The 27,246-nt window shown below is 55.8% G+C and overlaps 1 protein-coding gene across 6 annotated transcripts; it reads left to right on the top strand.

Moving 5' to 3' along the window:
* Positions 1-27,157, top strand: CERS1 (ceramide synthase 1). 6 transcript variants are annotated; one of them, XM_055235691.2, is made up of 7 exons: positions 1-107; positions 3,117-3,276; positions 12,912-13,092; positions 16,751-16,912; positions 17,960-18,107; positions 18,310-18,419; positions 19,252-20,683. In XM_055235691.2, exons 2-7 carry the CDS (start codon positions 3,162-3,164, stop codon positions 19,331-19,333), a joined length of 798 nt encoding a protein of 265 aa, XP_055091666.1. In that variant the 5' UTR covers positions 1-107; positions 3,117-3,161; the 3' UTR covers positions 19,334-20,683. The 6 variants fall into 6 exon arrangements, with proteins under 6 accessions (XP_055091666.1, XP_055091664.1, XP_055091662.1 ...); XM_055235687.2 differs by lacking the exon at positions 1-107 and adding an exon at positions 495-852 and having other exon boundaries at positions 19,252-25,312; XM_055235688.2 differs by lacking the exons at positions 1-107; positions 19,252-20,683 and adding exons at positions 499-852; positions 27,020-27,157.
* The last annotated feature ends 89 nt before the right edge of the window (positions 27,158-27,246 follow it).

The following is a 27,246-nucleotide window of genomic DNA, read 5'->3' as shown; positions in this document are numbered from 1 at the left end:
TTGAGCCTACGCCTCCTGAATGCGGGAAGGCCACGGGATGGTCCCAGGACTGTGCCAAGGCGTGCCAGGCCTCGGGTCCTTGAGGAGGAGCGAGGGCTCCAAGAACGGTGAGGTCGGAGCGGGCCGGGTCGATGGAGCTGGAGCGGCGTGGCGTGCTGGAGGGCCAGGAGGAGCGGGGGTCGCCAGTCGAGGGGACTGCCTGCTAGCGTCCCCCGTGCCCCTCGTCACGGGCACGGCGCGGTGGGGTGGGGGAGCGGGGGGCGCGCGGGGCAGGCATAGGGGCGCTATACGGCGGTGCGCGGGGTCTCTAGGGGTCCAGGTCCAACGGGCCCCTAGATCCAGCCCCCGCCTCTCCGCGCCTGGGTTTCTCTGCTGGGAAACGGGCAGGGGTGCGGGCCCGCCTCCAGGGAGCCCCGCGTTCCCTCTGGCCGCCCCCCAGCCGCGCCCCCGGCGGGGCGGAGCTTGCGCCGGTCCCGCCCCTCCGCCCTCCGCTCTCCCGCCCGCGCGCCCCCGGCCCAGCTGCGGCGCGTGACGCGGGGCGCGCGGCTCCGTCGGCTACCGCGGGCGGGCGCAGGCGACGGGCACGGCGGGCGAGCGGGCGGTATGGCGGCGGCGGGGCCCGCGGCGGGGCCGACGGGGCCCGAGCCCATGCCGAGCTACGCGCAGCTAGTGCAGCGCGGCTGGGGCAGCGCGCTGGCGGCGGCGCGGGGCTGCACGGACTGCGGCTGGGGGCTGGCGCGTCGCGGCCTGGCTGAGCACGCGCACCTGGCGCCTCCCGAGCTGCTGCTGCTGGCGCTCGGCGCGCTGGGCTGGACCGCGCTGCGCTCCGCCGCCACTGCGCGCCTCTTTCGGGTCAGTGTGGCGGGGGGCTGGGACGAGGGCACGCCGTACTGGGGGAAGTCGGGACCGGGGACCTGGGGCCGCCGGCGCGTTCCTTTCTTCCAGTGCTGGTTGCTGCGGATGGAAGGGTCGCCGGAACGTGGGTGGGGGCCTCGGGCTGGAGAGGCCCAGGACGTTGGAGCCCCAGGATAAGGTCTCTCGGGCCGCTGCGCGCCCCCTTCAGACAGTGCGGCGTGGGGGAACCGGGTGGATGCGGGGGTGTGGCTGGGCTGGGGTGAGTCTGGGACATGGGGGGCCCGAGACAGGTGGGATGTTTGAGACGTGGGGGACCGAGGCACGGCCCTTTCCGGTCAGTTTGGGACCAGGGGGCCCCGCGCGGTGGATGGCTCCGGCCTCCGCGCGCTCTTTCCGGCAGGGCCAAGCCAGACACTGAGAAGCCCAGGACCGGGAACGGGAGGGCTTGGCGCCCCGCGGCCTGCGCCATGCGCCTCCCTGCCATGTGGGCCGGAGCGAGGTCCGCTGCCCGTTTTCTGCGGGGTCCGTGCGGCGGCGGGGCCGGCTTGCCCGCTGCAAGGGGGAAGAGGCAGGAGCTGCCCGGTCGCTGCCTTGTGCCTGTCTGGGGTCAGCGCCACCCTCCGACCAGGGATGGCAAGGGCCTGGGTGCTCTGGCCACGCCAGTGGTCGCTCCCTTGGAGGTGACATGGCCCGGGGCTTCAGGGTTGGACTGTGCTGCCTCCAAGAGGCGACAGCAGAATTCCCCAGTTTCTGCTGAGACCATCGCCCCTGCGAGAGAGTGACCATGATGGTGACATTGGCGCCTGACCCCACTCACTTCCCTGGGGAAGGGTCGCTGTGGCAGGAGCTGGTTGGAAGGTGTTTGGGCCTTTAGCTTGGCCTGGACACCCCCGTGGACCAGCTGGTGTCACCCCGCCCGTCTGGCTGGAGGGTGCAGGGACAGTGTGCCCAGCACCAACAAAGGGGCCTTTCTCTGCTGGCCGGGAAGAGGCTGGCCCTTGTGAGGTCGATGATGGGCTGTTGTCTGACTGCCACTCTCCCCACTCCCGTCCCCATATCACCCACATGGGGGAGAGACCCCAGCCACAGCCCTGCTGTGGGAGGGGGAGACAGGGCTGTCCAGGGCCCCTCCCTGGGTCCGCAGTGGTCTTTATCCTGCTTGTTGCCCCTGCCTTCTTCCCAATTTCCAGCTGGGAAGCCCGACACCCAGGAGGGCAAGTGGCCCCCCACCCCCGCGGGACAGGAGGATGTGGCGGCTGGTAGGCTACCAGGGCGGAGCCCGGGGGGCCCTCCCCAGCCCCTTGGGTGGGGTGCTCGCCCCATGTCGAGACTCGCCCTTCCTCAGAAATGGGTGGAGGGGCTGCTGGGTGTTCCAAAGCTCATCTTCTTGGCAGCAGCCTGGTTGCCAGGGGTTACCGGAGCCGGCTCCAGCTGTCTCCATGACAACTGCTGGGTGCTCTGGGCTCCGGCCCCCTCAGCCTCCGGGAAGGGGGTGGGACTTGTCCAGGGGCGGGGCTTGGCCGGGCAGCTCTGGAGCCCCGCCCCCAGGGAGCTTGAGCCCCCCCCACCCACCCACCGCACTCCCCAACCCCTGCCTTGGAGCCAGCAGCTTGCTCTGCACTCCCAATGCCCCCTCAGGGTCTCAGCTCGCCTGTGACACCTTTTCCGCGTCCTGTCCCCTTTTTCTCCCTCCAGTCCCTCCTCCCCTTTCATCGCCCCCAAGTTCCCATGTCCCCGCCACACTTTCCCCCCAGTCTCTCCCAGCCCTCTAGTCTCTGGCCTCTCCAAATTCCCCCACTGAAGGGGCGGCTTCCTCACAAGTTCTTCCTCTCCCCTCTGTGTCGGTCCCATGGGGCTCTCTGTGTTTCCCGATGCCCCCATATAACCCCTCCATGTTCCCTTCAAGGGTCACCGCCACCAGCCCAACTCCCTTGGGCTGACGCATCCATCTGTCTCCCTCACTGTAAGCCCAAGTGTCCCCCTCCCGGCCTCCAGAGCCCTCCTGCTCCCCTCCTCTCCCCTCGGGGCCTCCCCCCTCACTCCCCTCCCAGCACCGCCGCGGCCGGACAGCTGGGCACTAAGTTTAGCCTTGGCAGGCGCCTGTGGGCTCTGTTTATGCTCCAGGTGGCTGTGGGCATGGGAGACAGGCCTTCCCAGTGCTGCCCGGCCTGGGGAGTCCCTGGGCCTCAGTTTCCCCACTCTGGAGGAGCAGTCTCTGGCCTTCAGCACCAATGGCTGCCTGCCCGTCTTCTCCCCCATAGCCCCTGGCGAAGCAGTGCCGCCTCCAGCCCAGAGATGCCGCCAAGATGCCCGAGAGTGCTTGGAAGTTTCTCTTCTACCTGGGCAGCTGGAGCTACAGTGCCTACCTGCTGTTTGGCACCGACTACCCCTTCTTCCATGACCCACCATCTGTCTTCTACGGTAGGGGCCCTGAGGGGATGGCTGGGAGGGCTCTCTTAAAACACAAAGACGCCAGGCTTGTGGTCCCAGCTAATCATGAGGCAGAAGCAGGAGGATCGCTGGAGCCCAGGAGTTGGAGGCCAAGGGGAGCTGTGAGCACGCCACTGCACTCCAGCCTGGGCGTCAGACTGAGACCCCATCTGGTATCAAAAAAGAGGGCCAGGTGCAGTGGCTCACGCCTGTAATCCCAGCACTTTGGGAGGTCAAGGTGGGTGGATCACGACGTCAGGAGATCGAGACCATCCTGGCTAACACGGTGAAACCCCGTCTCTACTAAAAATACAAAAAATTACCCGGGTGTGATGGGCGCCTGTAATCCCAGCTACTTGGGAGGCTGAGGCAGGAGAATCGCTTGAACCTGGGAGGCAGAGGTTGCAGTGAGCCGAGATTGCGCCACTGCACTCCAGCCTGGGCAAACAGAGCAAGACTCTGTATTAAAAAAAAAAAAAAAAAGAGAAGAAAAAAAAAAAACAGTGTAAGGGGACGCTTATCAGAATCAGAGCTCCTATGGGTGTCTCAGAAGTTAAGCCAGCCCCAAGACAAAGGTGATCCCTGGGGACAGGAAAGGGGGTATCTGGCCGCGTTGGAGCTCAGGGAAGACATCCTGGAGGGACCCCTGTGTGGGTCCAGGCAGGCATTCCAGGTGTCAGTAACAGCATGTGCAGAGGCCCAGAGGCACTCACGTTGCATGGGGACAGGAGGAGGGTCGCTGCAGAGAGCTGAGGCAGCAGTTTGAATTCCGTTCTGAATGTGTGTTTTTTTTTTTTTTTGAGACAGAGTCTCGCTCTGTCGCCCAAGCCGGAGTGCAGTGGCGCGATCTCGGCTCATTGCGAGCTCCGCTTCCGGGTACACACCATTCTCCTGCCTCAGCCTCCTGAGTAGCTGGGGCTACAGGCGCCCGCCACCACTCCCGGCTAATTTTTTGTATTTTTAGTAGAGACGGGGTTTCACTGTGTTAGCCAGAATGGTCTTAAATCTCCTGACCTCATGATCTGCCTGCCTCGGCCTCCCAAAGTGCTGGGATTACAGGTGTGAGCCACCGTGCCTGGCCTGACTGTGATGTTTTTAAGCACAGTATGGAGAGGATTGGGTTTTGTGGATGACAAAATGCTTCCTCTGGCTGCCCTGTGGAGGTAAGAGGGTCCCCTTGGCTTGCACCATCTTGGTGAGGAGATAAACATGATGAGACCTGGTGTGATGGCTCATACCTGTAATCCCAGCACTTTGGGAGGCTGAGGCAGGTGGATCACTTGAGGTCAGGAGTTCAAGACCAGCGTGGCCAACATGGTGAAACCCTATCTCTACTAAAAATACAAAAATTAGCCAGGCATGGTGTTACGTGCCTGTAATCCCAGCTACTTGGGAGGCTGAGACAGGAGAATCACTTGAACCCAGGAGGCGGAGGTTGCAGTGAGCTGAAATGGTGCCACTGCACTCCAGCCTGGGTGACAGAGCAAGACTTCATTTCCAAAAAAAAAAAAAGATGATGAGTATGAGAAGTGAGCTGGTCGTGGTGGCTCACTGGCTCACACCTGTAATCCCAACACTTTGGGAGGCGGAGGTGGGAGGATTACTTGAGCACAGGAGTTCAAGAGCAGCTGGGGCAACATGGTGAGACCTCCATCTCTATATAAAATTAGCCTGGTATGGTGGGGCACGTCTGTAGCACCAGCTACTTGGGAGGCTGAGGTGGGAGAATTGCTTGAACCTGGTAGGTGGAGGTTGCAGTGAGCTGAGGTCATGCCACTGCACTCCAGCCTGGGCAACAGAGTGAGACCCTGTCTGGGGGTGGGGGTGGTGGGGGGAAGATGATAAGAAGTGGCTGTGTCCAGTTGATTGGAGTGGATGTGGCCTGAGCTCTGGGTGGGCTGGGCAGGGAGGTGACTGCAGCACGCTCTGTGTGACCTGTCCTGGCAGAGAATGCAGGGCAGGGCCAGCATCGCCACTGGGCAGGCTGATGTAGGAAACCCCATCTGCAATGGAGCAGTGGGGGCTGCGGCTTCTCTGCCCTGCGAGGACCACCAGGGCTGTGGGCCAGGGAGACACATGATAGCTGTTTCCTGCCATGTGATGGGAACTGCCTAGAGGGCTCCTTGTGGCATGGAGCCCAGAGTGTACAGTGGATGTGGCACCCATGGGGCCACTTCTCCCATGTAACACACCTTGATCCCCTAGAGGGGAGGTGTTAGTTGTTGCTCAGTTTTCCTTCTAGACGGATGACCCATGATTGAACTCTCATAACTTTTTTTTTTTTTTTTTGAGACGGTCTCACTCTGTCACCCAGTCTGGCGTGCAATGGCACGATCTCGGCTCACTACAATCTCCACCTCCCAGGTTCAAGTGATTCTCCTGCCTCAGCCTCCTGAGTAGCTGGGATTACAGGCACGTGCCACCACACTCGGCTAATTTTTGTATTTTTAGTAGAGACGAGGTTTCACCATGTTGGTCAGGCTGGTCTCAAACTCCTGACCTCAGGTGATGCGCCTGCCTCGGCCTCCCAAAGTGTCAGGATTACAGGCATGAGCCACCGTGCCCGGCCTCTCTTAACATTTTGGGCGTGGAGTTGCCTTTAGCTTCTTTTTTTGTTGTTGTTGTTTGAGATGGGGTCTTACTCTGTTGCTCAGGCTGGAGTACAGTGGCGTGATCACGGCTCACTGCAGCCTCGACCTCCTGGGCTCAAGCAATCATCCCACCTCAGCCTTCTGAGTAGCTGGGACCACAGGTGTGTGCCACCACCCCCAGCGAATTTTTTGGTATTTTTTGGTAGAGATGGGGGTCTCACTATGTTGGCCAGGCTGGTCTTGAACTCTTGGCCTCAAGCAGTCCTCCCACCTCAGCTTCCCAAAGTGGTGGGATTACAGGTGTGAACCACCTCGCCCAGCCTTAGTTGCTTTTTGTAAATGACACTCACAAGTTAGCTGATTATTTCCATGTGCATTTATTGAGCGCCTACTGTATACCACAGCTGAGACACAGCTAGGAACGGGTCAGAGAAAGCCCTGTGCCCTCATGAAGCTGGCCGTGTGGCAGGGGTGACAGACAGTGCAGTACGCAGTCTATCAACAGCAGTAAGTGTGGATGAGAAAACGTGTGGAGAGAAGAGGCAGTGTGCTGTGTTGGGGAGGTGGGGAGGGGCAGTTTTTAGCAGGGACAGGGGTGGCCCCACTGAAGGGGACTGAGTGAGGGCCTGGAGGTGCCTGGGGCAGGCAGGAGAGGCAGGGACTGCTGTCCAAGCGAGTGGGGGCCATGCCTTCCAGGCCTCGGAGGCCACGATCCGGATTTGTTACTTATCTGTGGGCTGGAAGCAGAGGAGTGTTGTCACCCTGGGTTGGGCATCTACCCCAGGGCTCCAGGAGGGGGCTGACAGCAGGAGCTGGAGCCCGAAGGGACTCCCACCAGGACTGAGCTGAGGGGAGAGGATGGGAGCAAAGTGGCCAATTTTAGAAATGTTTAGAAGGCAGAGCTGATAGTATTTGCTGCCACCCTAGAGGTGGTGTGAAAGGAAGAGGGTGAGGATGATGCTAGGGTCTTGTGAGATGGGGGCTGGTCAGGGAGACCAAGATTCTGGATTCAGGGATAGAGACAAGGCAGGGATGGCATTGAGTGTCCCAACAGGAGGTGGGACATGAGTATGAAGAGGTGGGACAGGCCAGGCACGGTGGCTCACTCCTGGAATCTCAGTACTTTGGGAGGCCAAGGTGGGAGGATCACTTGAGCCCAGGAGTTCGAGACCAACCTTGGGAATATAGTGAGACGCTATCTCTACAAAAAATAAAAAAATAAAATTAGCTGGATATGGTGGCGCGTGCCTGTGGTCCCAGTTCCTGGGGAGGCTGAGGCAGGAGGATTGCTTGAGCCCGGGAGGTTGAGGCTACAGTGAGCCAAGATTGCGCCACTACATTCCAGCCAGGGTGACAGAGCTCAAAAAACAAAAGGAGGGAGAGGAGATTTGAGACCCCTGAACTAAGCCAGGACTTCCCCCCTATCCTGTGGGGAGGTAAAGCTATAGGAGGGTTGGGGGAGGGGCCCTGTTGGAAAGGTGGGCAACAGATCCAGCAAGGTGACCCTGGGCAAAAGCTTGGGCTCACATGTTTCTGGAGAGTCAGGATGGAGAGGATCAGGGCATTTCAGAGTTTCACACAATTTTCACTGAAATTCTGGAAGAGGGCCAAAGAGGGCCGGACGCAGTGGCTCACACCTGTAATCCTAGCACTTTGGGAGGCTGAGGTGGGCGGATCACTTGAGGCCGGGAGTTCGAGACCCTCCTGGCCAACGTGGTGAAACCCCATCTCTACTAAAAATACAAAAATTAGCCAGGCATGGGGATGCATGCCTGTAATCCCAGTTACTCGGGAGGCTGAGGCAAGAGAATCGCTTGAACCCGGGAGGTGGAGGTTGCAGTGAGTCGAGATCACGCTACTGCACTCCAGCCTAGGCGACAGAGCAAGACTCTGTCTCAAAAAAAAAAAAAAAAATTCTGGAATAGGGTGTGGAATAGGGGAGGGTTTTTTGTTTGTTTGTTTGTTTGTTGTTTGTTTTTTTGAGACGGAGTTTCGCTCTTGTTGCCCAGGCTGGAGTACAGTGGCATGATCTGGGCTCACCACAGCCTCTGCCTCCTGGGTTCAAGCAATTCTCCTGCCTCAGCCTCCGGAGTAGTGGGATTACAGGCATGCACCACCACGCCCAGCTAATTTCGTATTTTTAGTAGAGACAGGGTTTCACCGTGTTGGTCAGGCTAGTCTCGAACTCCCGACTTCAGGTGATCTGCCTGCCTCGGCCTCCCAAAGTGCTGGGATTACAGGCGTGAGCCACTGCACCTAGCCTGTTTTGTTTTTTTTTTTTTTTTTTTTTTTTTTAAGAGACAGGGTCTCACTCCATCGCCCAGGCTGGAGTGCAGTGGTGTGATCTCAGCTCACTGGAACCTTTGCCTCCTGGGTTCAAGGGATCCTCCTGTCTCAGCCTCGCCAGTAGCTGGGATTACAGGCACGAGCCACCACACCCGGCTAATTTCTTTTTTTGAGATGGAGTCTTGCTCTGTCACCCAGGCTGGAGTGCAGTGGCACCCTCTCAACTCCCTACAATCTCCGCCTCCCAGGTTCAAGCGATTCTCCTGCCTCAGCCTCCCGAGTAGCTGGGACTACAGGTGGGCATCACCACGCCCAGCTAATTTTTTCTATTTTTAGTAGAGCTGGGGTTTCACCATGTTGGCCAGGCTGGTCTTGAATTTCTGACCGCAAGTGATCCACGCACCTTGGCCTCCCCAAGTGCTGGGATTACAGGCGTGAGCCACCTCAGTTGGCCTCCACTTTTTATTAAGGTAAAATTTATGTAACTTGAAATTAGGCATTTTAGCCAATCACAAAAAGACAAATACTATGTGATTCCACTTATATGAGGTTCCTATAGTCATCCCACTCATACAGACAGAAAGTGGGATGGAGGGGTGCCAGGGGCTAGGGGAGGGGAATGGGGAAAGACTGTTTAATAGGGACAGAGGACTGTTCCGTTGGGGAAGAGGAGAATGTTCTGGAGATGGCTGCTGGTGATGGTTGCACAACAATGTGTACTTAACAAATGGCTGGCCGGGCGCGGTGGCTCACGCTTGTAATCCCAGCACTTTGGGAGGCCGAGGCGGGCGGATCAAGAGGTCAGGAGATCGAGACCACGGTGAAACCCCGTCTCTACTAAAAATACAAAAAAAAATTAGCCGGGCGTGGTGGTGGGCGCCTGCAGTCCCAGCTACTCGGAGAGGCTGAGGCAGGAAAATGGCGTGAACCCGGGAGGCGGAGCTTGCAGTGAGCCGAGATTGTGCCACTGCACTCCAGCCTGGGCAACAGAGCAAGACTCCGTTTCAAAAAAAAAAAAAAAAAAAAAAAAAACAAATGGCTTAGATGGTAAATTTTTGCCATATAAATCTTACCACAGTTTTTTTTTTTTTTTTTTTTTTTTGAGACAGAGTTTCACTCTTGTTGCCCAGGCTGGAGTGCAATGGTGTGATCTTGGCTCACCGCAACCTCCACCTCCCGGTGTAAGCGATTCTCCTGCCTCAGCCTTCCAAGTAGCTGGGATTACAGGCATGTGCCACCATGCCCAGCTAATTTTTGTATTTTTAGTACAGACGGGGTTTCGCCATGTTGGCCAGGTCTCCAACTCCTGACCTCAGGTGATCCACCTGCCTCCACCTCCTGGCCAAAGATTAACCATTTTAAAGTGAACAGTTCATCAGCTTTTAGTCCATTCACAGTGTTGTTCAACCACCCCCTCTGTCTAGTTCTGGAACATTATCATCCCCCACAAAAGGAAACCCCGTCCCTATTAACAGTCACTTACCAGTCCTCTCCCCCAGCCCCTGGCAGCCACCAGTCTGCTTCCTGTCTCTGTAGATTTGCCTGTTCTAGGCATTTCAGATCACTGGAGTCTCACACTGTTTGACCTTTTGTGTTTGGCATCATGTTGTTGGGGTTCACCCACATTGTAGCATGGATCCATGCTTCATTCTTTTTCATGGCTGCGTAGTATTCCACTGTGTGGAGGTAACCTACCTATCCTTCATTCATCCACTGATGCACATTTGGGTTGTGTCTGCCTTTTGGTTGTGTGCTGCTATGGACAGGGATACATGAGTATCTCTTTGAGTCCCTGTTGTCCATTGTCAGGCACACACCCTAGTGGACTTGCTGGGTCATGGTGAACGTTTGTGTGTACATGGACATCAGGGCTGAGTGAGGACAGTGGACAAACAGTCGTGGGGGCCAGGGATCGCTGGAGAGATGTGGGCAGGAGACAACAGCGCCTGGACTGGGGTGGGGGTGGCATGGGCCAAAGAGGGGACCCTGGATGGGGGTTCTAGTGTAACTTGGCTGCAGAAGGGGCCAGGCCCAGATGAAAGTTGTCGCAGAGGCGGTTCATGGGGCATCTGGAGGCAGCTGGGCTGCAGGGCAGGTTACCAAGGCAGGGGCCAGGAAGCCACAGATGGAGGCTGGAGGGTCTGTCTTGGGGGTCTGCAGAGAAGGAGTGGCCAGAGAACAGGGAGTAACCCAGAGAGTTCCAGGTTGTGTGGGCAGAGCACAGCATGGCTTCCCACCTTTTTTTGTTTTTTGTTTGTTTGTTTGTTTGTTTTGTTTTGTTTTGTTCTGAGACAGGGTCTGGCTGTGTCTCCCAGGCTGGAGTGCAGTGGCAACATTTCAGCTCGTGCCACCACCTCTGCCTCCCTCCAGGACTCAAGTGATCCTTCCACCTCAGGCTCCTGAGTAGCTGGGACTACAGGCGTACAACACCTCACCCGGCTAATTTTTTTTTTTTTTTGAGACGGAGTCTCACTGTGTCACCCAGGCTGGAGTGCAGTGGCGCGATCTCGGCTCACTGCAAGCTCCGCCTCCCGGGTTCACCCCTTTCTCCTGGCTCAGCCTCCCAAGTAGGTGGGACCACAGGTGCCCGCCACCACACCCGGCTAATTTTTTGTATTTTTATTAGAGACGGGGTTTCACTGTGCTAGCTAGCCAAGATGGTCTTGATCTCCTGACCTTGTGATCCGCCTGCCTTGGCCTCCCAAAGTGCTGGGATTACAGGCGTGAGCCACCGCGCCCGGCCTCGGCTAATTTTTATATTTTTTTTGGCAGAGACAGCGTCTCACCATGTTGTCCAGGCTGGTCTCGAACTCCTGGACTCAAGCAACTCTCCTGCCTCGGCCTGTCAAAGTGCTGGGATTACAGGCGTGAGCCACCATGCGCGTCCAGAGCATAGCCCTTGACTTTGGTGTCTGGCAGCCTCTGGGGTTGTGGCTGAGGAGAGGAGGAGGTGGACATGGTGGGGCGGGCTGGTGTGTCACCTATCACCTGAGCGTGGTGGTCAGGTGCACCAGGAGGCAGGAGGAGGGGAAGGTGGGGCAGGACCCGCTTGGTGGGAGACCCTGCGCTTGGTGGCATGGTGTGCCTAGGCATGGCAAGACTCCATGGGCAGCCACCTCTGTCAGGGCCAGGGATTTGCAGGGAGTGGGCCCAGGACACCCACAAGGTAGGGACCTGTTAAGATAAAGACAGGAAGGGGGCCGGCACAGTGGCTCATGCCCGTAATCCCAGCACTTTGGGAGGCCGAGGTGGGCAGATCATCTGAGATCAGGAGTTCAAGACCAGCTTGGCCAACACAATGAAACCTGTCTCTACTGGAAAAAAAAAAAAAAAAAGCTGGGCATGGTGGTGGGTGCCTATAATCCCAGCTACTCGGGATGCTGAGGCAGAAGAATCACTTGAACCCGGGATATGGAGGTTGGAGTGAGCCGAGATCCCACCACTTCACTCCAGCCTGTACAGAGCAAGACTCCATCTCAAAAAAAAAAAGAAAAGATAAAAACGAGAAGGGGCGCTGGGCTGGGTGAGGTGGCTCATGCCTGTAATCCCAGCACTTTGGGAGGCCAAGCTAGGAGGATTGCTTGAGCCCAGGAGTTCGAGACCAGCCTGGGCAACATGGCAACACAAAAATTAAAAAAGAAAGAAATTATGCAGGCATGGTGATGGGTGCCTGTGGTCCCAGCTACTCAGGAGGCTGAGGTGGGAGGATCACTTGAGCCCAGGAGGTCGAGGCTGCAGTGAGCTATGATCACACCACTGCACTCCAGCATGGGCTACAGAGCAAGAACATCTCTTTATATATAAAAAAATTTAAAATGTATATAATGATAATAATGTGTCTATATTAGTTCAGCATTTGTAGCAAATATGCCACTTAAAGCCAGGGAAATGGAAATCTGTGGGTGTGTTGGGGTAGAAGAGAGAAAGGAACTTTCTGTCCTATCTGCTTAATTTTTTTAGAAACCCAAAACTCTTCCTAAAATAAAAATCCTTCCTGGCCAGGCACGTTGGCTCACGCCTGTAATCCCAGCACTTTGGGAGGCCGATGTGGGTGGATCACCTGAGGTCAGGAGTTCGAGTCCAGTCTGTCCAACATGGCAAAAGCCCATCTCTACTAAAAATACAAAAAAATTAGCCGGGCGTGGTGTCTGGCGCCTGTAATCCCAGCTACTCTGGAGGCTGAGGCAGGAGAATCACTTGAACCTGGGAGTTGGAGGTTGCAGTGAGCTGAGATCACTGCACTCCAGTCTGGTGACAGAGCGAGACTGTCTCAAAAAAAAAAAAAAAAAAAAAAAAAGACACCTGGGCGAGGTGGCTGACGCCTGTAATTCCAGCACTTTGGGAGGCCGAGGCAAGTGAATCTTGAGGTCAGGAGATGGAGACCATCCTGGCTAACACGGTGAAACCCCATCTCTACTAAAAATACAAAAAATTAGCCGGGCTTGGTGGCATGTGCCTGTAGTCCCAGCTACTCAGGAGGCTGAGGCAGGAGAATCATTTGAACCCAGGATGTGGAGGTTGCAGTGAGCTGAGATCACGCCACTGCACTCCAGCCTGGGCGACAGAGGGAGACTGCATCTCAAAAATAAAAAAGAAAAATATAATTGGGAATGGAAAGCCAGCAATCAGACACGCATGGTTACCCGGGTACTGGGAGGACACGTGTGGCTTGGAGGGTGTCACCGGATCCTGGAGGCGGTTGTCTAGAGGCTTCGCAGGGCCCTGACTGTGAGATTTGGCTCCCCCCAGACTGGACACCGGGCATGGCGGTGCCACGGGACATTGCAGCCGCCTACCTGCTCCAGGGAAGCTTCTACGGCCACTCCATCTACGCTACGCTCTACATGGACACCTGGCGCAAGGACTCGGTGGTCATGCTGCTCCACCATGTGGTCACTCTCATCCTCATCATCTCCTCCTACGCCTTCAGGTAAGGACAGGATCGGGTGGCAGGGGGCCGAGGCACAGCCCACACAGAGTGCAGAGGCTGATGATGTTGCGGCGGGGCACAGAGGAGGCCGTGGAGGGGATCACATCATCTCGGAGTGCTCAGGGGTCCGACGAGGGGACAGGCCAGAGGGAGGAAGGCCGAGGAGGGGATGTGGGCCTGGAGATTCCTGAGGGAGATTCCGCAGGGATGGGGTGAAACAGGCCCGGAGAGCCATAGCCACCCCACCTCACTCACCCACCCAGCTCCTCAGATGCTACCCTTGACCAGCCAGGTCACACACCCAGGAGTTCCTGAGCACCTGCCATGCCCAAGCAATGGGGGCATGACCGTGAACGCAGCTGACACACCCTGATGTTCTAGAGCCAACCACGGCCGTCACTGAGCCTTTCAGATGGAGTCTGTCCGAGCCTCACCGTGCCATGTGTATAAAACCCACCCCGGCTTCAAAGCCTTCATATACAAATGAGTGAAAATATCTTATCCACCCTTTTATTTCTCTCTCTCTTTTTTTTTTTTTTTTTTTTGAGACAAGGTCTCGCTCTGTCACCCAGGCTGGAGTGCAGTGGCATGACCATAGCTCACTGCAGCCTGGACCTCCTGGGCTCAAGTGATCCTCCCACCTCAGCTCCCCGAAGTGTGGGTATTACAGGCGTGTGCCACCACGCCTGGCCTTGTTATCTCGACTCCGTATTGAAATGACAATATTTTGGATATACTGAATTAATTAGAATGCATTATTAAAATTAATCTTACCTGTTCTTTTCTCTTTCTTGTTAAATGTGGCTGATAGAAACTTTAAAATGAAATACACTGCTCATATACTATTCCTACGGGACTAGCCGCTCTAGCTGCAATAATAGAGTAGCCACGGCCCACAAATATAGAGCAACAAAGAGGTGGCCCTTTCAGCTTTAATTAGACTTAAAACTCCAGGAGCAGTAGCTCATGCCTGTAGTCCTCCAGCTACTTAGGAGGCTGAGGCAGGAGGATCGCTTGAACCCAGGAGTTTGAGTTCAACCTGGGCAACATAGGGAGACCCTGTCTCTAATAAATACATTTTTAGGCTGAGCACGGTGGCTCACGCCTGTAATCCCAGCACTTTTGCAAGGCCGAGGCAAGCGGATCACGAGGTCAGGAGATCGAGACCATCCTGGCTAACACAGTGAAACCCTGTCTCTACTAAAAATAGAAAAAATTAGCTGGACGTGGTGGTGGGTGCCTGTAGTCCCAGCTACTCGGGAGGCTGAGACAGGAGAATGGCGTGAACCCAGGAGGCGGAGGTTGCAGTGAGCCAAGATCATGCCACTGCACTCCAGCCTGGGTGACAGAGCGAGACTCCATCTCAAAAATAAATAAACACATACATAAATACATTTTTAAAATTACTTTATCTTATTTATTTATTTACTTATTTATTTTTTTGAGACAGGGTCTCGCTCTGTCACCCAGGCTGGAGTGCAGTGCCGTGATGTTGGCTCACTGCAACCTCTGGCTCCCAGGTTCAAGCAATCCTCCCGCCTCACCTCAGCCTCCCAAGTAGCTGGGATTACAGGGGTATGCTATCACACCGGCTAATTATTATATTTTTAGTAGAGATGGGGTTTCACCATGTTGGCCAGGCTGGACTCGAACTCCTGACCTCAAGTGATCCACCTGCCTCAGCCTCCCAAAGTGCTGGGATTACAGGCGTGAGCCACCACGTCTGGTTAGTTTAAAAAATAATTTTAAAAAGCCCCCATTCCATTCCTCAGCCACACAAGCCACAGTTCAAGGGCTCAGTGGCCACAAGTGGCTGGTGGCTTCCATGTTGGACAACACAGGTTTAGAACATTCCCATAGTTCTAGAAATTTCTATCAGACAAGGCTCTCTAGAGGGCAGAATCAGATGATAGAACCAAAAAGGAAGGAAGGAACAGTTCATTTGAAGGTGATAAGAATTATGGAGAAAAGGCCAGGTGCAGTGGCTCATGCCTGTAATCCCAGCACTTTGGGAGGCCGAGGTGGGCGGATCACCTGAGGTCAGGAGTTCGAGAACAGCCTGGCCAACATGGTGAAACCCTGTGTCTGCTAAAAATAAAAAAATTAGCTGGGCATGGTGATGAGTGCCTGTAGTGCAAGCTACTCAAGAGGCTGAGGTGGGAGAATCGCTTGAACCCAGGAGGCAGAGGTGGCAGTGAGCTGAGATCTCGCCACTGCATTCCAGCCTGGGCAACAGAGCGAGGCTGTGTCTCCAAAAAAAAAAATTGTGGCTGCAGGTGTTAAGTGTAGGTGCGTTGGTCTGGGGGTGACAGATGAGCAGATGAGCAGAGACTGAAAGGAGTGAAGGGAGGTGCATTCAGCCAGGCACTGGCATGCTGGGTCATGGGGACAGCATGTGCAAAGGACCTGTGGCAGGAGCCCAGGAGCTGTCAGGAGACAGAGCAAGGAACAGGGACTTGGTGAGAGACACTTCCCCACGTCCAGGGTGAATCCAGGCCCCTCGGGCAGCGCATCTGTCAGGTGGAGACTCTGCGGAAGGATGAGGGATGGCCTTCGGGCTTATTAAGATCCTAATGGGGCCGGGCATGGTGGCTCACACCTGTAATCCCAGCACTTTGGGAGGCCAAGGTGGGTGGGTCACGTGAGGTTGGGAGTTCGAGATCAGCCTGACCAACATGGTGAAACCCCGTCTCTACTAAAAATACAAAATTAACTGGGCGTGGTGGCGCATACCTGTAATGCCAGCTACTTGGGAAGGCTGAGGCAGGAGAATTGCTTGAACCCGGGAGGTGGAGGTTGTGGTGAGCTGAGATCGCACCATTGCACTCCAGCCTGGGCAACAAGAGCAAGACTCTGTCTCAAAAAAAAAAATTAAAAAAAAAAAGCATCCTAATGGGCTGCGGCAGAGGCCTTTCCTGCAGCGATGGCCAGGCTGCACGCACAGACCTGGAAGTCTCACCATGGTGGTGGGGTCCAAAGTGAGGGACAAGTTCATGGAGGATCTGGATACAGAGTGGCCCAGGCCTGTGAGAGTCGGGGGTCATAGAGGGTCAGAGGTCACCAAGATGAGGAGGGGCCAGCAAGGAACTCCAAGACCGGGCACAGTGGCTCACGCCTGTAATCCCAGCACTTTGGGAGGCCAAGGTAAGAAGATCAGTTGAGCCCAGGAGTTTGAGGCCATTCTGGGCAACATAGCGAGACCCAGTCTCTACTAAAAATTAAAAAAATTAGCCGGGTGTGGTGTTGCTTTCCTGTAGTCCCAGCTCCTCTGGGGGCTGAGGTGGGAGGATCACTTGAGCCTGGGAGTTGGAGGCTGCAGTGGGCCCGATCACACCACTGCACCCCAGCCTGGGCCACAGAGCAAGACCCTGTCTCAAAAGAAAAATAAACTTCCAGGGAGCCCCCTGGGCCACACGGGGACACTGAGGCAGGGAAGATGAGGGTCTGGTTGGGGGTGCATGGCTAAGTGGGGGACAGTGAGGAAAGGGCATCCTGGGAAGTGGAGATGGGCAGGGCAGGCGAGCCAGGAAGGGTGGCTTTGAAGAGGCCCACCAGGAGCCTGAGGTGTAGCCCAGAGACTCTCTGCTGGTGGCCTTAGTGCAGCGTGGAGGTCCCCCAATGTGAGCTGCCCTCTCCTCTCTGCCTGCTCCTCCCCCAGGTACCACAATGTGGGCATCCTTGTGCTCTTCCTGCACGATATCAGTGATGTGCAGCTTGAGTTCACCAAGCTCAACATTTACTTCAAGTCCCGCGGCGGCTCCTACCATCGGCTGCATGCCTTGGCAGCAGACCTGGGCTGCCTCAGCTTCGGCTTCAGCTGGTGAGTGGTAGCGAGTGCTGGGCAGGGAGGGAGGTGTGGCCTGGTGAGGTGGGTGTGGCCAGAAAGGGGGCGTGGCCCAGTGAGGTGGGTGTGGCATGACAAGGGAGGGGCCTTATTTGGATGGGACTGTGAAGGGGCGGGGCTATACAGGAAAGGAGTAGGACAAGGGTGGGGCCAACGGAGCTAGGAGTGGGGCTGGGCAGAAAAGGATAAACCAGGTGAGGTGGGTGGATCCAGGAAGGGGAGGGGCCTGATGAGATGGGTTGGGCCAGGCATGGAAGGGGAGAAGCTAGACTAATGCAGAGCAAGCCAGGGGTGGGGCCAAGCAGGGTTGGTGTAGGGCTGGGCAGAGAAAGAGGTAGGGCTTTGGTGTGGTGGGGAAGACCTGGCAGAGAAAGGGAGGCGCTGTGCAGGGAAGGAGGTGGGGGCTTGGTGAGGTGGGCGGGGCCTGGCAGAGAAGGGGAGGGACTGGGCAGGGAAGGAGGTAGGGCCTTGGTGAGGTGGGTGGGGCCTGGCAGGAAAGGGGCGGGACTGGGCAGGGAAAGAGGTATGGCCTCGTGAGGTGGGTGGGGCCTGGCAGGGAAGAGGAGGGGCTGGGCAGGGAAGGAGGTGGGGCCATGGTGAGGTGGGTGGGGCCTGGCAGGGAAGGGGAGGGGCTGGTCAGGGAAGGAGGTGGGGCCATGGTGAGGTGGGCGGGGCCTGACAGGGAAGGAGAGGGACTGGTCAGGGAAGGAGGTGGGGTTTGGTGAGGTAGGTGGGGCCTAGCAGAGAAGGGGAGGGACTGGGAAGGGGAGGAAGTGGGGCCTTGGCAAGGTGGGTGAGGCCTGGCAGGGAAGAGGGGGCTGGGCAGGGAAGGAGGTGGGGCCTTGGCGAGGTAGGCGGGGCATGGCAGGGGAGGGGAAGGACAGAGCAGTAGTAGAAACAGGTGGGCAGAGGTGGGCAAGGATGGGAGAAGGGGGCAAGGGTGGGTCTAGGATGGGATAGGACAGGGACTGGGTAGGGCACTGTCCCCCTCCACCCATGGCCTCCTGACTCCTCCCACCACAGGTTCTGGTTCCGCCTCTACTGGTTCCCGCTCAAGGTCCTGTATGCCACCACTCACTGCAGTCTGCGCGCGGTGCCTGACATCCCCTTCTACTTCTTCTTCAATGCGCTCCTGCTGCTGCTCACCCTTATGAACCTCTACTGGTTCCTGGTGAGTCGGCCCCGGCTCTCCTCCACAGTGGCGGTCCCGTCCTCATCCCAATCCCTGTCCCCTCCTCAGGCAGTCCCGGGGAGGGGCACGTTAGGTGGCAGACAGCCTGTGTGGAGGGCCTGGGACAGGAGCACACGGCTGTCAGCAGGGCAGTGGCGTGGGGGGCTTTCTTCTCACCGGCACCTCCCCTCCCCTCTCGCAGTACATCGTGGCGTTTGCAGCCAAGGTGTTGACAGGCCAGGTGCGCGAGCTGAAGGACCTGCGGGAGTACGACACAGCCGAGGCCCAGAGCCTGAAGCCCATCAAAGCCGAGTGAGTGTGGAGGGGCCCGCGCCCCGCGTTCCCTCCTTTAGTGTCACCCGCCTGAGCGTGCTCGTGGGCAGGCCCCCAAGACCCAGCAGCAGATGAGGCCGACGCGGATGCTGCCCCCCAAGCCTACTCCAAAACAGAGACTGCAATAAAGGCGTGGACGATGTGGCCAGTACCCTGAAGGACAGGACAGTGAGGAAGGGGAGGGAGAGGCTGGGGAGGGGCACGCAGGGCGACAGGCAGGGTCTCGGCAGTGGGGACACTGAGGGCCAGGCCTAGTGGCTGGCGTGGCTGGACTGGCGAGCCGAGGCCCCATGGGTGGTGAGGAGTAGTTGTTGGCCAGGCTGGATGACGACCTCTGACCCATGCTGCCACTGGAGCTGGTGGCAGTGGGGCTGGGGAGGAAGGAACGCCAAGGGCTGCAGAGAGAGCCCAGGCTCCATCTGGGCCAAGACATCCTGGCCTCCGAGTCTGACAGGGGAGCCCACTGCCCGACCAAACAGGAGCTGGGGCTGGGAGCTCAGACTCAGTCCAGCCCAGGAGGGAGTCCTGGGGAAGGAGACAGCCCACGAGCCTCACCAGCCCTGGGTGACAGCCAGATGGTGTCCGAAGCCCCAGGCCTTGGGCGGGCAGGGAGTGCCTGGGCCAGGGATGAACGGAGGCCGAATTGGGTAACAAGCAGAGTCGGGGTGTGCAGTGTCTCATAGGCAACGTGAGGAGTGTTTGAGCAGGAGCAGGGGCAGGAGGTTGTGGAAGGCCCTGGAACGTGCTGACCAGCCAGGCCCTCTGATTTGGCCAGTGGGGGCCATCAGTGACCTGGGAACGATGGTTTCAGGGAAGCAGTGGCTCAGAGCTCCATGACGTTTTTTGGAACGGGAGGTGCGAGATGCAGACATTTAACACATCCGGGGCTGTAGCCAGGCAGAGGAGCATCAGACCCCCTACCCTGTTTGGAAGGGAGAACCCATCAGATTCGCCTTGGGTGTAGATGAAACAGAAATAAAAGAATCAAAGACGACTCAAGACTTTTGGCTCAAGCTGGTATTGACTGAGATGGGATTGGGGCAGGGTCGCATGGGTTCTGGCAGATGTGGCGTTAGGAGCCTCCTTTTGAGGGTGTTAGATTGCACTGTCCTTTGAGCATGAGTCAATAATTTTTTTTTTTTTTTTTTTTTTTTGAGACAGGGTCTCACTCTGTCGTCCAGGCTGGAGTGTGCGGTGGCACGATCTTGGCTCGCTGCAACCTCCACTTCCCAGGCCCAGGAAGTGATCCTCCTGCCTCAGCCTCCCAACTAGCTGGGACCACAGGCATGCACCACCATGCTGTGCTAACTTTTGTATTTTTTGTAGAGCTGGGGTTTCCTCATGTTGCTCAGGCTGGTCTCAAACACCTGGGCTCAAGTGATCCACATGCCTTAGCCTCCCAAAGCTGCTGGGATTACAGGCATGAGCCACTGCAGTCAGCCTCAGTCGGGAATTCTCCAGAGATCAGCTAGGTCTCCCCAAGGAGTCTTCCAAAGGTGGCGATGGCTAAAGGGGGCACCAGTTTGGCAACATCTAGACACCAGGAAGGTCCTCTTGCTGTAGAACAGTGAGCTCATGGTGGGGACATCCTTGGAGGTGCAGAACCCAGGACAAGAGGAAGCCAGACCTCCCAGCCCCACCAGTGTCTGGCTCTGTCCCCGCTGAGGATGTCTCATCAGAACACAGGGTAAGAGCTGGCATGTCCTCTAGGACGGCAAAGCATGGACTCTGCACAGAAATGCCAGAGTGTACCAGGGAACACCCTGCGATGATTGATCCCATAGGCACCACCAGCAGAGTTCGATTCTCTAAGGACAGCTGGAGTTAGTGCAGTTGGGTATAAAACAGGATGGGATGAAGGCGGTCAGGCTGAGAGACGTCTTCCAAAAGAGCCTGTCAGGATGCCCAGAAACTGTCAAGATCATGGGAAACAGGGAAAGACTGAGGAACAATCGAGGGTCAGAGGAGACCAAGGAGACAGATGCCACCTGCAGCATGGGCTCCTGGACCAGGAAAGGGACCTTCACCAAGAAGCTGGTGAATTCAAATCATGTCGAGTTTAGTTAATTGCAAAGCACCAATGTTGGTTTCTTTAGCTGCGACCCATGTGCCATGGAAATGTAAGCTGTAATGTCAGGGAAGCTGGATGGAGGTGACAGGAGCTCCCTGTACTCCCTTTGTAGCATCTCTGTAAATCTAAAATTATTCTAAAATAAAAAAGTTTGGCCACACGTGGTGGCTCACGTCTGTAATCCCAGCACTTTGGGAGGCCAAGGCAGGAGGATGGCTTGAGGCCAGGTGTTCAAGACCAGCCTGGGCAATATAGGGATATCCAGTCTCTAAACACACACACACACACACACACACACAACCCAAAAAAACAAAACAAAACAAACAAAATAGCCATGTGTTGTGGCACACTCCTATAGTCCCAGCTACTCAGGAGGCTGAGGTGGGATGATCGCTTAAGCCAGGGAGCTGCAGTGAGCCGTGATCACACCACTATACTCCAGAGCAACAGAGCAAGACCCTGTCTCAAAACAAAGAAAAAAACCAAACCAAAACAAACCAAAAAGTTTATTTTAAAAACAGGTATGAGAGACCATCAAAAATGGCATTGAAGGCCAGGCGCGGTGGCTCACGCCTGTAATCCCAACACTTTGGGAGGCCAAGGCAGGTGGATCATTTGAAGTCAGGAGGTGGCTAACATGGTGAAACCCCGTCTCTACTAAAAATACAAAAACTTATCTGGGCATGATGACACACTCCCGCAATCCCAGCTACTCAGGAGGCTGAGGCAGGAGAATCGCTTGAACCCGGGAGGCAGAGGTTGCAGTGAAAAAAAGGCATTGAATGTTACTTTCCCAGGGACTGTATAACAAAAGTAACACAAACTTGTGACTTACAACCACAGGAACTTATTCTCTAATATTTCTGGATGACAGATGTTCAAAATCAAGGTCAGCTGGGCGGTGCTCCCTGTGGAACTCTAGGCGAGGATCCCTCCTTGCCTCTTGGGCTTCTGGTGGCTCCAGGCATTTCTTGTTTTGTGGCTGCATCGCTCCAGTCTCGGTCTCTGTCTTCCCAGGGCTTTCTCTTCTTCTCTTCCATCTCTCTTCTCTCTTATAAGGACACTTGTCATGGTGAAACAGGTCAGGGTCACTGGTCTTGTTGTCTAAGGTGTTGTCTGAGCTTGTGGTCTCACGACCAAGAAAATTAAGGCACGTAGACACAAAGGTCGAGGTTGGAGCAAAAGTTTAATAAAAGAAAGCTCTCCCCAGCAGAGAGAGGACTCCAGGTGGATTGCCGTTTTAACAGTTGAATCCAAAAGCTTCTTTTTTTTTTTTTTTTTTTTTTTGAGATAGTGTCTCACTATGTCGCCCAGGCTGGAGCGCAGTGGTGTGATCTCAGCTCACTGCAACCTCCACCTCCCGAGTTCAAGCAATTCTCCTGCCTCAGCCTCCTGAGTAGCTGGGAATACAGGCGTGTGTCACCAGACCCAGCTAATTTTTGTATTTTTACAAATGGGGTTTCACCATGTTGGCCAGGCTGGTCTTGAACTCCTGACCTCAAGTGTTCCTCCTGCCTCAGCCTCCCAAAGTGTTGGGATTATAGGCGTGAGCCACCGTGCCCAGCCTGTTTCTTTTTTTTTTTTTTTTTTTGAGACAGAGTCTTGCTGTCGCCCAGGTTGGAGTGCAGTGGCGCGATCTCGGCTCACTGCAGGCTCCGCCCCCCGGGGTTCACGCCATTCTCCTGCCTCAGCCTCCCGAGTAGCTGGGACTACAGGCGCCCACCACCACGCCCGGCTAATTTTTTGTATTTCTGTAGAGACGGGGTTTCACCGTGTTAGCCAGGATGGTCTCGATCTCCTGACCTCGTGATCCGCCTGCCTTGGCCTCCCAAAGTGCTGGGATTACAGGCATGAGCCACCGCGCCCGGCCCAGCCTGTTTCTTTCTTTCTTTCTTTCTTTCTTTCTTTCTTTTTTTTTTTTTTAGAGAGAGGGTCCCACTCTGTCACCCACGCTGGAGTGCACTGTCTCAATCATAGTTCACTGCAGCCTCAACCTCCTGGGCTTAAGTGATCCTCCCGCCTCAGCATCCCAAGTAGCTGGAACCACAGGCACCCACTGTCATATCCAGCTAATTTTAAAGTGTTTTTGTAGAGATGAGATCTCACTATATTACCCAGTCTGGTCTCAAACTCCTGGCCTCAAGTAATCCTCCCACCTCAGCCTCCCAAAGTGCTGGCATTACAGGCATGAGCCACTTTGCCTGATTCCGAAAATTCAATCAGGATTGGAACACTTCAGAAAACCAAGACTGAGAACCACTTTTATATAACTCAGGAGGCATGAAGCAAATCAGAGCGCAATTAATTGGCTTGATCTCTTCCTCACCCCATCTCACCCCATTGCTGCTGCTTGAGCAGCCTCATCTCCAGGGTCCCCTCATCTGTATTCCTTCCCCTGAATTCCGTGTCCTCCTCATGGCCCTCATGGGACCCCTAGTGATGTGGGTAGCCAGTACCCTTCTCTCGTACACTGACGCCCGTAGCTTCCTTGTGGTCACTCCCATGTCCTTGTCATGACCCAGCCCCTCCATCCAAAGTCCCCATTGCCCTCTCAGGGGTTGCCGGGACCGGCCATCCATTGAGACACTCTCACCTCTCTCTGGCTCTGGTGACCTGCACCCAGTGCTCCGTAAATCCCATTTTCACCTCTGCTGCACCTGCCACCGCCCCTGCAGTGTCTAAAGAACTGGGTTGGGCATGGTGACTCACATCTGTAATCCCAGCACTTTGGGAGGCCGAGGCTGGAGGATGGTTTGAGCCCAGGAGGTCAAGGCTGCAGTGAGCCACGACTGCACCACTGCACCCCAGCTGCGGTAACAGAGCAAGACCCTGTCTCAAAAAATAAAAATAGAAAACTGTGAACTTCAGCCCCTATGTCTGGCCCATGTAGGAGCATCTTCCCTCCTGAGGGTTCCTGGGCACCAGCTGTCCCCATCATCATCATCTCCTGCACTGATAATCTGGCCAACATGTCCTCAAGAAAGCAGGAGTGGCCGGGTGAGGATGTCCACCTGCTGCTACAGTGGACAACAGTCCCTCTCTCTCTGAGGCTACGGATGTTCACCCAGCTTGCCTGTTCAAGGACATTTCAACCCAGGAGAGAACGTGCTCTCTGCTCTTCTCCACCACTGGCCTCATCAGCCTGTTTCCCTCCCTTGTAGCAGAATTCCTAGATCCTCCTCAAACCCAGCTGTGCCCAGTCTTCCTCTCCCCATCCCGAAGACCACTCCTGTCCAGCTCCCATGTAGCTCTCTTGGTGCTAACCCCAGAGAGTCCCCTCCCCTTCTTATTATTATTTATTTTTTTTGAGACAGAGTCTTGCTCTGTCACCCAGGCTGGAGTACAGTGGTGAGATCTCAGCTCACTGCAACCTCCACCTTCCAGGTTCAAGCGATTCTCCTGCCTCAGCCTCCCGAGTAGCTGGGATTACAGACGTGTGCACCACACCTGGCTATTGTTGTATTTTTTTTAGTAGAGATGAGGTTTCACAATGTTGGCCCAGGCTGGTCTTGAACACCTGACCTCAGGTAAGCCACCCGTCTTGGCCTCCCAAAGTGCTAGGATTACAGGTATGAGCCACCATGCTTGGCCCTGACTAATTTTTAAAATTTTTGTAGAGATGGGGTCTCACTGTGTTGCCCAGGCTGATCTTGAACTCCTAGGGTCAGGTGATCCGCCTGGCTCGGCCTCCCAAAGTGCTGGGATTACAGGCGTGAGCCACTGCGCCTGGCCCTTGAAGCCCTTTATTTACTCTGCACTCCTGCTCTGTCTCTCTGGCCTCCTGGCTGGCCTCCTCCTCTTCTGGGGCCCTTTCTCTGCCCACACTTAATCCACACCGACTCCCACATTTCTCTCCTAGCCACGAAGCTCCCCTGAGTGCCATTCTCCATCTCCCATGTTTGACATTTCCAGCATCTTCTAAAATATCTCAAATCAGCCCCCAATTTCACCCCAGACTCCCTCTCTAGTCATAGACTAGTGTCAACACTAGTCTATCAGTGTCGACAACAGTTTGGGGCAAAACCCTTGCAAGACCCCAGGGGGCCCTGTCTCCTCTGTCTCCCTCTCCTCCTCATCTATGAAGAAACATCTAGAAAATGCCTGCATCATCCTTCTCTCTCTGCACCCTCGCTCTGACTCTTTTCACCACAGTGGTGGATAGAAGCCGAAAGGTGTCAATCAGAGTAAGGACATCTCGGCCCGGCACGGTGGCTCACGCCGATAAATCCCAGCACTTTGAGAGGCTGAGGCGGATGGATCACCTGAGGTCAGGAGTTCGAGACCAGCCTGGCCAACATGGTGAAATCCCGTCTCTACTAAAAATATAAAAATTGGCCGGGTGCGGTGCTCACGCCTGTAATCCCAGCACTTTGGGAGGCCAAGGCGGATGGATCACCTGAGGTCAGGAGTTCTAGACCAGCCTGGCCAACATGGTAAAACCCCATCTCTATTAAAAATACAAAAATTAGCTGGGCGTGGTGGCAGGCGCCTGTAATCCCAGCTACTTGGGGGGCTGAGGCAGGAGAATCGCTTGAACCCAGGATGCAGAGGTTGCAGTGAGCCAAGATCGTGCCACCGCATTCCAGCCTGAGGGACAAGAGCGAGACTTTGTCTCAAAAAAAAAAAAAAAAAAAAATTACCCTGGGCATCGTGGTGCATGCCTGTAATCCCAGCTACTCGGGAGGCTGAGGCAGGAGAATCCGGTGAACCTGGGAGGCAGAGGTTGCAGTGAGCTAAGATTGTGCCACTGCACTCCAGCCTGGGCGACAGAGCGAGACTCCATCTCAAAAAAAAAACAAAACAAGAAAGAAAAAAAAAATAACAGAGAAAAGCTATCTCCCCCAAGGTGGGTACACCCCCACCCACACCCCAAAAGGCAAATACTGACAGCTGTTTCTGAGTGGGTAGAGAACACTTTGAAGCTCTTGCAGAAAAAACAAACAAGAATCGGCAGGAAAGCTCTGATAAAAAGCCACAGGGCGAGGATGCTAAACTTTACCATTAGAGGAATCTATACTCTTTGTGGGAACTGAGTGGAGAAGCTGACCTAAGCCCTTAAAACCTTTATTTAGCAAATACTAAAGACCATCCTGGAGGGCAGGAATGGAAAGCACGGGGACCCTCTGGAAAACACAGTGAGGGTGTGTCTTTGTTTCCTGTAAGCCTTACGGCAAACCCCCACCTTATACCAAAGGTGTCGATGCAGAAATGGAATCCCTGGAGTCATCCCAGAGCCAAAAGGGGAGAGTGTGTCACGGACGTTTGTTTATGGGAAGAATCGAGAAGCCACAAGGGTGGATGAAGAAACACCACTCACGGTCTCAAGGATCGCAGGCAAAATCAGAAGACAAGTGACACGTGGGAGGTCCAAGCAAGGCTTATCTCCTCTCAGATAAAGACCAACAGTCCTTGGATGGGGACAGCCAGTTGGCTGTGAAATGCATACAGAGAAGCTGAGCTTCAGCCTAAGAGAAGAGCGAATTAAAGTGACAGAAGCCCTTTGGGAGGCGGAGGAGGGCTGACTGCTTGAGCCGAGGAGTTTGAGACCAACCTGGGCAACATAGCGACCTCACCTCTACAACATAGCGATCTAATCTCAACAAACAATGAAAAAGTTAGCTGGGGCCAGGCACGGTGGCTCACGCGTGTAATCCCAGCACTTTGGGAGGCCAAGGTGGGCGGATCACCTGAGGTCAGGAGTTCAAGACCAGCTTGGGTGATATGGTGAAACCCTGTCTCTACTAAAAATGCAAAAATTAGCTGGGTGTGGTGGCAGATGCCACCACACTACTCGGGAGGCTGAGGCAGGAGAATCGCTTGAACTCAGTAGGCAGAGGTTCCAGTGAGCTGAGATTGTGCCACCACACTCCAGACTGGGCAACAGAGCAAGATTCCGTCTCAAAAAAAAAAAAAAAAAAAAAAGCTGGGAGTGGTGGCGTGCCCCTGTAATCCCAGCTACTCTGGAGGCTGAGGTAGGAGGATCCATTGAGCCTTGGAGGTTGTGCCACAGCTCCAGCCTGGACCACAGAGTAAGACCCTGTCTCCAAAAAAAAAAAGGAAAAGAAAAGAACTTGGAAGGGAAGTAGGGGGGGACAGCAGATGCCAGCCAGGGCCACTGGAGTCAAGGACTAGCCTTCGTGGGGTGGGTGGCAGAGGAGAGGAGGATGTGCAGGGTCCCACTGTGGAGGCGGTGGAGTTGTCAGGCCCAGGCTGGTACGTGGCTTTTGCCCTCCAGCGGCCTGGAGAGGCAGGGAGGAGGGGAAGAGAAAGATTTAATTGCAGAGGGGGTAGCAAGGAGGAAGTGCCAGGGTGCCAGGAGGGACATACGTGCCTACGGGGCAGGTTGGAGGGGCAGGGTGAAGGCAAGGAGGAAGCCACAAGGCAAGGCCCGGGCCTGGCCAGGTAAAAGGAGCCAGAGGGTGTGAAACGGCCAGAGAAGAAGCGGGAAAGAGGGCCAGGCGGCCGCGTGGGGCTCCCAGGCTAACCTGCGCTGGTTCTGACCCCCCAGGAAGCCACTGAGGAACGGCCTGGTGAAGGACAAGCGCTTCTGAACCCCTCGGCCCCGCCCCCGTGGACCCGGCTCCACCCCGAATACCCCGGCCACGCCCCCTGTCCCTGACGCCCCTCCACACCCTCCAACTTCGCTCCTCTAGGGCCGCCGCCACCTCCCCTGGGACCCCCGCCCCCTCATCCTGCCTCCATTTCCCGGCCACGCCCCCCAGGACCCCTGCCCCT

Source organism: Symphalangus syndactylus, chromosome 13 (genome assembly GCF_028878055.3).
Source record: "Symphalangus syndactylus isolate Jambi chromosome 13, NHGRI_mSymSyn1-v2.1_pri, whole genome shotgun sequence".
NCBI lineage: Eukaryota > Metazoa > Chordata > Mammalia > Primates > Hylobatidae > Symphalangus > Symphalangus syndactylus.
Note: the sequence above shows the minus strand (reverse complement) of the source record. Positions and strands in the feature narration are given on the sequence as shown.